Genomic DNA, 12,041 nt, shown 5'->3' with positions numbered 1-12,041 from the left:
GGGTGATATGGGGTGCAAGCAAAGTCAGTTCGTATCCAGTCAGTCGTGCACTCGTCAGGTGTTGCGTCTTGGTTTGGTTCAGGAGGGTGTCAACTGCATGGGGTACCAGTACCGTGAGGGGATTCGAGAGCACGATCCCCTCACTCTGTCGGATAGAGATAGCAGCGGCAGCTACAGTTCGAAGGCAGGCAGGCAGGGCTCTGGCTACAGGGTCAAGAGTGGCAGAGAAGTAAGCGCACGGTCGTTGCTTTGGGCCAATGGACTGGGTCAGGACAGACAAAGCGCACCCCTCCCTTTCGTGGGTGTAAAGGGAGAAGGGCTTTGTGTAATCGGGGGTACCTAGGACATGGGCCGAACAAAGGGCATCTCGTAGTTCCGTGAAGGAGGTTTGGCATTCAGGGGTCCAAGGGAGTGGGAAGGGGACGTCTTTGGCTAGCAGAGAAAGCAGCGGTTTCACAATGAGGCTAAAGTTTGGTAACCATTGTCGGCAGAAGGAGGTGAGGCCTAGTAGGGAGCGAACCTGTTTCTGAGTCTTAGGGACAGGAGTTTCGAGAATGGTTTGGATCCGGTCGGGAGTGAGTTTCCTTCCGTCTTTGGACAAAAGGTGGCCTAAGTAAGTGACCTTGGGTTGGCAGAATTGCAACTTCTTCTTGGAGACCTTGTGGCCATTTTCCGCAAGGAAGTGCAGGAGTTGAATGGTGGCTGTAACTGCTAATGGAGTGGTGTCGGCTGCCAAAAGGATGTCATCGACATATTGCACTAACACCACTCCATCGGGTAACTGGACTTGATCCAGTTGTCTCTTGAGAGCCTGGCTGTAGATGCTAGGGCTTTCTGTGTAGCCCTGGGGTGCTCGGCAGAACCTATATGAGCGGGCTTTTAGGGTGAAGCCGAAGAGATATCGGCTGTCTGGGTGGATGGGAATGGAAAAGAATGCGTTTTTGAGGTCAATGACAGTGAAGGTGGTGGCAGTAGAAGGAATCAGAGTCAGGATGGTGGTGATGTCTGAGACCACGGGGTACTGGGGTACCACCACTTTGTTGATCTCTCGAAGGTCAATGATAAAGCGGTATGCTTTCTCATCTCCCTCTCCCTGTTTCTTGATGATGGGCAAGATAGGGCTGTTGCAAACGTTGCTAACCACTTCCTCTACCACTCCTGCGTCTATCAGTGACTGAATAATCTTTACCAATGCCTTCTCGCCCTCGGGCGATATCCGATATTGTGGAAGTTTTGGGAGTGTTGCGTCTGGTCGGACAGTAATGTGTACTGGGTCAATCATCATGCGTCCTACGTCCGAATCCGTCTTGGCCCACAGATGCGGAGGCAGAGTGTCAAGCAGGGATGTGTCGGCGTCAGTGATGGAAAACATGTGTCGGGGAGGGCACTGTCTAAGCAGGACGGGGTTGTCGTAAAGGAAAACTCGAACTCCGTCTTGAGAACATCTAATTGTCGCTCGGAAGTGTTTCAATAAGTCAAGTCCCATAATGGCGTCAGGGCTATTGGAGGAAAGCAAAAACGTGGTGTCAGTAGTGTTGTTCTCTAAGTCGAAGAGGATCGGGGCGGACAAAGGGTTAGTCGAGGGCGTTCCATCGAAACCTGTCGATGTTATGAGTGAGCCAGACAAGGGTGCCCTCGGAATCAGTCGTTTAGATAACGCACTACGTGTTGCGCCAGTGTCTACCAGAAATGGAGACTTTGTACCCAAGACCTTAGCAGTGACGTAAGGGCCTTGCTGGTCAACATAGAGCTCGACTGGATCCCTCCCTTGCCCTTGGCAGTCCTATGCAAAGTCGTGGGCGTCATCATAGTCAGATTGCTGGTATTGGTTCTGTCTGGGTCGATCAAATGTATTTGGTCTGCCTGATCTGTCATTAGTCGTGTCATTTGAGGGCCCTCGCTGCTGTCCCTTATTTCTTGGTCCACTTGCTATGTCCTTGGGGTCTTTGTTTCTGATTATTTCCAAAAGGATCGGACATTGGGATTTCCAATGGCCAGTTCCTTTACAGAAAGCGCACTGGTCCTCTCTAATGTCTGTACGTCCAATGTGGGGAGTCGAAGTACGGTCCTTGGGAGGTGCAGTCTTAGGGACGTTCATCTGATAGTTTCCCCTGTATTGGTCACGTCCTATAGTCACCCCTTGCAGTTGTGCGATCATCACCCTTTCTTTCAAATCTTTCTTCTTTTTCTCTGTGGCTCTATCGATTTCATTTTTCTGATGTTCGTAATATTGGGCCATTTGGAGGATAGCCGTAGGTTTGGAGGCTGCCCAACTACTCTCGCTGGCCTGCAGTTTCTGGGAGACCTCTGGTGATAGACCCTTAACATAATTCTGGACGAACAGATGGTGTCCGGTTGCAGTGGTCATGTCCTGGCCGCTGTAATCGGAGAACACCGTTTCGAACCGGGAGAAGTAATCCGATACATCCTCCTGGGGTTTCTGGCGACAGGCCGTTACTATCGACCAGTCCACTTTCTTTTCTGGAATTAGGGTTTTTAATTTCTGGACGATTTTATCTGGTAGGTCCAAAATGGGTTTCAAAGGCTTTTGTCCAGGTTCTCGTTGCTTGTCGATGCCATCGAGTTGTGACCAGGTATGTCCAAACAGCTCAAGGTGATCGACCTTTCGGATTTGCTTCCACACATCAGCTGGTAGACATAACCCGAAAAACAAGTCGATGTCAGCCAGGGTCATAATCGTTGAACCTAGGGCTGTAGCTAACTCAGTATAGAAGGCAGTGGGGTTTTTACGTAGATCAGGCAGAGATTTCCGGAATGTCAGAATCTCTTGCCGGTCCCACGGCTGGTAGACCCAGTTGTACACTACCCTCCCCTTTGCATCTTTGTGGTTCGCATCATCGTTAGTCCCTTCACCTCGTGGAGGAACCCAGTAAGGGGCAGCCTCCCGTATCGGCATCATGGCGTTAGATTGCTCAGTTTGTGGTTCGGTCACTACGGATGTCGTGGTTTTAGTTCCCGATTTTTGTTCAGTGAGGTGGCGGAAAACCTCAAGCGTGCGCGTAAGGAGGTCCGTCACATCACACTCGCCCTCATCCCCGATATCGACCTTCCGGTACAGAGTCGTTAGGCTCCCGGGACCTTTGTCTCGATATCGGTCCTCGTATGCGTTTAAGACATGGTAACACAGTCGAACGGTAAAATGTCGTCTGTGACTTCCTGTATACGAATTAAACATATCCGTGATATACTCTTCATCTTCCTTTCTTTCTACCAGTGTCCTTGCTATCTTGTCAATCCCTGCTCGCTCATCTTTGCTTAATCTGTTTGTTCTTGCAGAACCAGCTCTTCGGGTCTCGGGTCGCCTAACGTTGTTGTTTGTGTAGTATCTAATACAAGGAGTTCGGCCGGCACAGAGGCCGTGGGGGCCGAAGCTGTGGCACTACTCTCGTTTGTACCTGGGGGAGGTGGGTGCTGTGCTAAGAGTTGGGAAGGGGCATATGGAGGGGGCATGTAGATGATCGGAGGACCTAACAGCAGATCATCGTTGGCTCGTTGTTTCGAGGGTAATTCAGGATAGAGCGTAGGGGGCGTTCTAACCGGACACTGGTTTGATGTTTCTATTTCTAGTTTCTGTTTGGCTTCCTCTCTTTCTTTTATTTCTTCTTCTAGTTTCTGAGCAGCTAGGTGGGCTGCTTTTCGCAGCTCTTTTCCCAACCTACTCTCAGTTTTCTTTTTACGTTGTTCAGTTTCTTTGCGCCACATGCCGAAACTATCAAGCATAGTGGGCGTTGTTTTGTTTTTACCAAGGGCTGTTTCTAGCGCGTTCATCTTATCATCATCGAAGGATCCTATCAGTGGCCATTGACTTTCTCGATCCTTTTTCGTATATTCATGCCACAGCTTGCTATAGGTTATAGCGATCAATCCATGTTTCATGAACATGTCCTTATTAGGGGTGCCCTCCAGTGGAGCCGGATGGTTCATCTCTAATAAGCGGTCCGGGCTAAACAGGCTACCAATCGGTGGGGAGAAGACAGGCATGACGGATCACAATGGGGACAAAAGTCAGCACTACCTATCTTATCACTGCGTGCAAAGACTAGACCGAATATTTCTATTCTACGTTGTTTGCAGGCGGTGAATACCTCAAGAACCAATATCAAACAGTCAATGCTCGGTCAATCAAACAATCAGTGGAGAGAATAAATAGGCATGCAAAAGTCTGCGTTCCCCACCCTTTCACTACCTGCAAAGAGGGAACCTGTTCTTTCCTGTTTGTAGACAGAGAATCTCCAGAAAGTAATCCGCGAACAGTAGTTCGGGTTCAATCAATTAATCAGTGGGGGAGAAAGATAGGCACGACGGCTGCGTTACCTATCCTTCACTGTTTGCAAAGAGAGAGCCTGTTGTTTCTCCGTTTGCAGACAGCGAATCTCCAAACAAATCAATCAAAGAGTAATACTAGTATTTTCTAAACAATCAAACAATCATTTCGCAATTCGTCGTGTTTACACGACCTTACCCGGACCGCATGGACAGTTTCTTGTCTTCCGAATCCAGCGCCCGATCGTCCTCTATTCTTCGTATTCCTCGCGGCACTCCTGATGGTTCCCAGTCAGGACCGTAGATCACTCGAGAGAGGTCTGTTCGGAACCAGTGAAGTTCGGATGATCGGCTGTCAGACGAGGGTCTATCGGACTGGTGCACTCCCGATCGTTGCAGTCGTTCACTCTGTCGTCAGGACCTCTCCCACTGGATCCACTGGTCGCTGATGGGCCCCACGTTTGGGACGCCAATTGTTGAAAAAAAGGAACAGGCAGAAGACCTTTTCCGAAGTTTGCCCGGCGTTAGCCGCTTCTATACCCACTCAAGTTTACCAAACAAAGAGGCAGGCGCTGGAGACTGGAAGGCAGGAAACAGAAGTTTTATTCCGACGGAACAGAACACATCAAATCAGACAACAGGGTATCTTCTCGAGGTGCTCTAACCGCATCTCTGAGGCCTGGCCTCTTATACACAGGTTTACGGACTTTATTGCATGTAACACATTCTTGCAATGCTTTGAAGTATGAAAGGACATCCTCGGAATCTCCCCTTCAGGCCCGTTCCCACACACATTTACAGTTGAAGTCCCCACCCCGGTCACAACAGGTGATGATTGTCGCGCAGCAGGACATTCCGCCGATTCACGGAATGTGTGAGGTTGATCGGATCTCATGGGGTGGGGGCTTCGATCAACTCTTGGATCCTTTGATGGGGGAAGCTTCCTACTGTACGGGGGGGCAATAAACAGTATCCGCAGGACCAGGTGGTGGCCTGGGAACGAGGAAGACAAACGGGTACACAGGAAAAGGGGGTTTGTATCAAAAGGACCTGGGACTATGAAAGGGATGAAGGGAGGTGTCGCGCTGGGAACAGGATGGGATTCCGAGGCAGAGCTGCGCCGAAGAGGGGTTTATGACCCAAGGCATGTGAGAGCGGGGGTTGTCAGCGTGCGGAGGGGGGTGCCTGCGAGGTTAGGAGAGAGAGAGAGACGCGCTGGCTATTCGGCGAGGGGCAGGGAGGCCATGGTGCTCAAAATGGCTGCTGCTTACGCGCACGAATGAGCTCAAAAAGGGCAAGATGGCGCCGATAATGTTGACGTTTGCAGCCTAACTTTTAACAATAGGTACACAGATGCACAATGGAAGCAATTACACGTAGACCAAAGATGCACCAGATAAACTCCGGTTTTCAAGTGTTATTGTACTTTAATTTTTTACTTTTTTTTTAAACATAATTATTTTACATGTTTATACAAAGCAATACACAAAGATAGGTACATATCTATAGTGAAAGGGAGATATATTCTAAATTTCTGTTTGTGTATGGTGCTTCTGTGGGGAAGAGCCAATTCTTGAGTAGATTTCTGAAGATACGGTGGCTGTCTGTGGATCTTATGTTGGGGGTTTAAGAGTTCCATAATTTGGCTGCTTGAACAGAGAAGGATGTGCCACCCATGGTTTTTTTCTTGTATGTTGGGATTTTGAGGCGAGGTGCCTCTTTAGAGTGGGGGTTCCTTTGTTGAATGTGTTTGGTGATTTTATTCCTGATGAAGAGCGGTCCCATTCCATGTATCGCTTTGTGGGTGATGCAAAGCAGCTTGAACGTGGATCGTCTGGCAACCGGTAACCAATGCAGGGCTTTCAAGGCAGGTGAAGTTAGTATTAAGCATTATACGTCTCTTGCTAGGTGTGTTTGAATAAATGTTTTCCAATGTAAAATACTTGGTGTAAGAAAGTGCTCCTTTTTGCATGGTTAAACCCCACTTTTGAATTTGTGTGCCCGGGGTTCTGCCAATCAGGTTCCCAGGGCCTGTGTTCTTTTCCAAGACTGTACCTTTGTACCCACAATTGGCACATCTCTGACCACAGATAAGCCCCTTGTAAAATTTACCAAGGGCACTGGGCCAGGGATGGGTTCTGAGAGCTGCAACACCTATTGTGCCAACCTTAAAGGCACTGTACCTTAGCACCCACACTCTGCATTTGCAGGCTGCGTGTTTTGGTGCAGAGAAAAGTGAAGAGTCTACATAGCACACATCCCTGTGTGCTATGTCTACATCTCACTGCCTGAGGCCTAGGTAATCCACCCTTCTAGCAGGGTGCACTAGCCCTCCGGCGAGGATACAGTGTCATGAGCCCTGGACCCCTACAGGGTCCAAGTCCATTCTTAGACATTGTAAGTGTAGAAAAGCCATAACGAGTGTATGGTCTGGGAGTTGTTCACCACGAACTCCACAATGGCTTTACTAAAACCTGAAAAGTTTGGTAGCAAACTTCTCCGCACATTAAACCCACACTGATGCCAGTGTGGGATTTCATGTAAAATGCACTTAGAGGGCATTTGCGAGATGCCCCCTGAAAAACAGCTAGCACTGGTGTGGTTCCTGAATTGCTACCCGCCACTTGCCACTACCAGACCGGTTTCTGGACCCCTGGGTAGAGAGCGTCTGCTCTCTGGGTCCAGAAACCAAGGCCATCCTAGGCAGAGGTGTTATGCCCCCTCCCCCAGGATGGGCTGGGTCCACAAATGGGAAGCTTCAAAGGCCTGCTGAGTATATAGACTATAATGGACCCCATACCGTCCTGCAGAGAACCATTGTTGCAACAAACTTTTCCAAGACTTTTGCCCCAAAGAAGAGTAGAGAAATAGGCTGATGGTGCTTGCGTACAGTTAAATCCAGCCTGACTTTTTCAACATCAGGCAGATCGGGCCTGTTTGAAAATATCTAGAACTTTGGCAGTCTCCGTTTTAAATGTTAATTATTCAGAATTAAAGATGATAAATATTACTTCAAAAATCAGTTAAACACCTTTTCCATAAAATGTCTTAAAGCCTAACTATTGAATATAATTGGCCATCAGTCATATTCTCTGTAGGTGGTTACCGAGCCACTTACCGACCTTTTGCCTCCCCATCAGCGTTTGCTATTCGCCTCATGGTCTCCAAGTGTTCAGGGTGGGTTGCATTCACTTGGAATTAACAAGAGGGGTCATTGAGGGAGGTGCTTGTAGGACTGGCTTCTACTGCTAATGCTAACACACTTCGATTCTGGTCAGAGATGTTCCACGCAAGGTGTCTGTTCCACACTTTCAGCTCTTGCATGGATTTAGCTGCTGGCACACTGGTTTTGGGTATTAGATTTTTGTTCTCAGGACCAGCTTTTCTCTTGTTGATTCCAAGCACACCTCTGCTTGTTAAGACTTTTGTACCCAAGGGTCCTCCCCTCACTTGCATGGTTCCTACATACATTCCGGGTGTCCAGCACTGACTGTGATAGTTGCATCAGTTTTCTGCGTATGGCGTCACCTCTCCTGATCCTTTAATTCAAACTGGGTCTCCTTCCGGGTGTATGGGGCCCTCGGCCAGGTGACAACTGTCCAGCGCTGTCCTGTCCAAAGTTCTCTGAAAGAGTTACCTTCTAATCCGTGGCTGAAACATCTTGAACATGTCTCCCAACCGCCTCCACCAACACCATGTGCCTAGGTCTCCACTGTCATGTAGGAAGCGTGTGAAGGAGATGTCTCAGCCAGCCTGTGGCCACTGACCCCCGCATCGGATGAAATCATTCCTGCTAACCCTCACTCTCTGTTCCATAGTGCGCGCACTCCTCCGGCACATCGATGGCTAGCCGCTGCTCATTGGAATTCCTCCATCACCCTCAAAATGTGTATTATGCCGCTACGTTTCTCCTCCCTGTGTTGCCCACCAAGTGTGGGGCCGATGCCTTTTACAAGAGACCCCTGGCGGAGTTTTTACCAGAGTGCGAACACCCTTTACCGTCAACTCATTCATTGCATTAGAACTTAAATGAAAATCGAATCTAGCCGAGCTGTGAATTTCAACTGCACCTTCAAAGAGGGGACAAGGCCAAGCACCCTACGTCACACACAACAGGCAGTACATAGTGCACAGTGGGGATGGCTTGGCCTACAGCTGCTTTTATAGCCATGTCCCAGATGGCGACAAGCTCAGCTCCTCATGGCTTTCTAGTGAACCCACTCCCTGGGGCCTTTTATGTCTCTGCTGACAGCGACATGAACTTTGGTGGTTGCAGACTTCTTTGACAAACGTAAAAAATACATATGGCATGAAATGAGACTCCTCTGTCGAAATGATCCTGTTTCCTCTCTGGGGCAGCTGTAGAGGTGGAGCGGGGACAAGACGGAAGAGGGAGAAGCTGGGGCGATGATTTTGTATCTGTAAGTGTGCTATCCAAGTTTTAACTGTTGGTGGATAGAGAGGTTCCAAGTGGTGGAGAGAGAAGGAAAGGAAAAGAAGAACTATGTGCTGTGCTTCAGTTCTGACTTGCTCCAGTGTGATTCCTCTGTGGATATTGTTTGCTTGAGCGTGATTCTCCCTTGGCTGTGATTTGTTCAGGTGCGAGTCCGTCTTTGGTAAAGTTTCTTTGGGGGCGAGAGTAAGTTGAGTGTTTGTGTTCAAGTGCTATTCACATTCTACAACAACAATCGTGTGATCAGTGTGACTTGAAGCAATTGAAAACCTTACTTGTTAATTAAGTGGTTTAGCTGCTGTTCTCCCTTCTGTTCACCCGCGTGTGCCTATCGTGCCGGGACACTTCCGGGTATCTGTGCGCGCTACAAATGCTAGTTAACATAACATAACTTGTGTGTGATTATGCATTAGATGTCACTTGTTTGTGTGTATGTTACTATCTCTATTGAGGGTTGTTTGCACGTGACTTGTAATTCTGCTTTGAAAATGACACTGGGCTTGTTCCATTTTAACACTTACTCTAAAGTTAGATGTTGGAAATGGCATGTAGTGCACAGCAAGCCTTGGTGGTCTGGTAGGGGCATGCCCTGGTCTTTTGGTGCATTTGTCTGTGACAGATTCCATCCTGTTTAGGGAACAGATGTGCCTTGACCTTCTGTCTTAGGTGTAACTATGAGGACTGCTTCAGGATCCGCTGGTGACCTTCTCTCGAGTACCTTTAGTTCTGATTCCTTGGTCTTTCTTCTTGTCCTTCCAGGTGGTGGTAGTGGCATAGGTCGCGCTGTATGTCAGAGGTTCGCCCGAGAAGGTGCGTCTGTCGCAGTTGTGGACCTCAATGGGCCAGCAGCCAATGAAACCGTACAGATGCTGACACGTGATCAGCAGGGGCAGCAGCACGTCGCCTTTCCAGCTGACGTCAGCTCCTTGAAGAAAGTGACTGCGCTCATGTCCAAGATCGAGGTAAGAGCCAGAGTGGGCCACGCAGCGAGATGTGGGAAGAAGAAGCATACGTGGGGCATCCGGAGCGATCTGGGGAAGATAAAGGGAGGGTCTAAGAGGTTGTAGGTTAATATATGGAAAAGTGAAAATGCGCCCCTTCAAGTTTGCGTGAATGGCAGGACTTTCATGGTGAAGCATGATGCATGGTTGAAGCTCTCATCGCTGCTCCTATTGATAGAAGCCTTGCTTGGTCTGCTGCTGAAAGCCTCCGCAGACCCTCTTAACATTAAGTAGCTTCCATTCTATCTCTCTTCTTCCTTTTACTTCTCAAATCTTGGAAAAAGAAGTCCATGTGCAACTTTCTGTCTTCGGAAAGAGTAATTCCTTCCTGTCCTCTTTGCAGTCTGGCTTTCCCCAACTCCAAGTCACTGAGATGCCTCTGCTACATGCCTCTGATAACGTTTGCACGATGTTAGACCAGGGATGGAGTGCAGCGAAGGCGCTTTTGGATCTCAGAGCCACATTCGATACCGTCTCCCACTCTGTACGTTGCCAGTGGTCGCAATCTGTGGGCGTGCGAGGAAGTGCATTTGAGTGTCAATCTCCTTTCCTGGAAGATGGTTTCCAACCTGTTCTGACTCCTTCTGCTCGGTCTCAGCCATTTGTGTCTGGGCGTCCACAAGGCTCTTGGTTGAGCCCGACTCTTCTATTTCTCTCTTATGTTCATACGTAAGGCACTCAGATTGCCATTTCTTTTGCAGATCAATCTTATGCTTCTTAGAGCCTTTCAAGCCTATCAGCTGTGGCTTGTTAGATGAGAAACAGCTCTCTTCAATTAAAGAGCGAGAAAACCGAGCTGAGCTGCCTTGCTTTGCGGGGGCCACTCTGATCTGGCCACTCTGATCTGGCCACTCTGATCTGGCCACTCTGATCTGGCCACTCTGATCTGGCCACTCTGATCTGGCCACTCTGATCTGGCCTCTCTGATCTGGCCTCTCTGATCTGGCCTCTCTGATCTGGCCTCTCTGATCTGGCCTCTCTGATCTGGCCACTCTGATCTGGCCACTCTGATCTGGCCACTCTGATCTGGCCACTCTGATCTGGCCACTCTGATCTGGCCTCTCTGATCTGGCCTCTCTGATCTGGCCTCTCTGATCTGGCCTCTCTGATCTGGCCTCTCTGATCTGGCCTCTCTGATCTGGCCTCTCTGATCTGGCCTCTCTGATCTGGCCTCTCTGGCCTCTCTGATCTGGCCTCTCTGATCTGGCCTCTCTGATGGTGGCCACTCTGATCTGGCCACTCTGATCTGGCCACTCTGATCTGGCCACTCTGATCTGGCCACTCTGATCTGGCCTCTCTGATCTGGCCTCTCTGATCTGGCCTCTCTGATCTGGTCTCTCTGGCCTCTCTGATCTGGCCTCTCTGATCTGGCCTCTCTGATGGTGGCCACTCTGATCTGGCCACTCTGATCTGGCCACTCTGATCTGGCCACTCTGATCTGGCCACTCTGATCTGGCCTCTCTGATCTGGCCTCTCTGATCTGGCCTCTCTGATCTGGCCTCTCTGGCCTCTCTGATCTGGCCTCTCTGATCTGGCCTCTCTGATGGTGGCCACTCTGATCTGGCCACTCTGATCTGGCCACTCTGATCTGGCCACTCTGATCTGGCCACTCTGATCTGGCCACTCTGATCTGGCCTCTCTGATCTGGCCTCTCTGATCTGGCCTCTCTGATCTGGTCTCTCTGGCCTCTCTGATCTGGTCTCTCTGGCCTCTCTGATCTGGCCTCTCTGATCTGGCCTCTCTGATCTGGCCTCTCTGATCTGGCCTCTCTGATCTGGCCACTCTGATCTGGCCACTCTGATCTGGCCTCTCTGATCTGGCCTCTCTGATCTGGTCTCTCTGGCCTCTCTGATCTGGCCTCTCTGATCTGGTCTCTCTGGCCTCTCTGATCTGGCCTCTCTGATCTGGCCTCTCTGATCTGGTCTCTCTGGCCTCTCTGATCTGGCCTCTCTGATCTGGTCTCTCTGGCCTCTATGATCTGGCCTCTCTGATCTGGCCTCTCTGATCTGGCCTCTCTGATCTGGCCTCTCTGATCTGGCCTCTCTGATCTGGCCTCTCTGATCTGGCCTCTCTGATCTGGTCTCTCTGGCCTCTCTGATCTGGCCTCTCTGATCTGGTCTCTCTGGCCTCTCTGATCTGGCCTCTCTGGCCTCTCTGATCTGGCCTCTCTGATCTGGCCTCTCTGATCTGGCCTCTCTGATCTGGCCTCTCTGATCTGGCCTCTCTGATCTGGCCACTCTGATCTGGCCACTCTGATCTGGCCTCTCTGATCTGGCCTCTCTGATCTGGCCTCTCTGATCTGG

The 12,041-nt window shown here is 49.8% G+C and overlaps 1 protein-coding gene across 3 annotated transcripts in view; it reads left to right on the top strand.

Annotated features, from left to right (window-relative positions):
* The window catches only part of HSD17B8 (hydroxysteroid 17-beta dehydrogenase 8), a 170,752-nt gene that overhangs the window by 87,995 nt on the left and 70,716 nt on the right, over positions 1–12,041 (top strand). For 2 of the 3 annotated variants that reach the window (XM_086920645.1, XM_086920644.1), the window contains exon 2: positions 9,497–9,699. In XM_086920645.1, coding sequence (XP_086776771.1) covers positions 9,497–9,699 — 203 coding nt within the window. Of the gene's footprint in view, positions 1–9,427; positions 9,700–12,041 lie in introns of all 3 variants that reach the window. The other variant, XM_086920646.1, reaches the window with a different exon arrangement.

This window comes from Lissotriton vulgaris, chromosome 5 (assembly GCF_964263255.1).
Source record: "Lissotriton vulgaris chromosome 5, aLisVul1.2, whole genome shotgun sequence".
NCBI lineage: Eukaryota > Metazoa > Chordata > Amphibia > Caudata > Salamandridae > Lissotriton > Lissotriton vulgaris.
The sequence above is the reverse complement of the archived record's forward strand: the minus strand, read 5'-3'. Positions and strand labels throughout refer to the sequence as shown.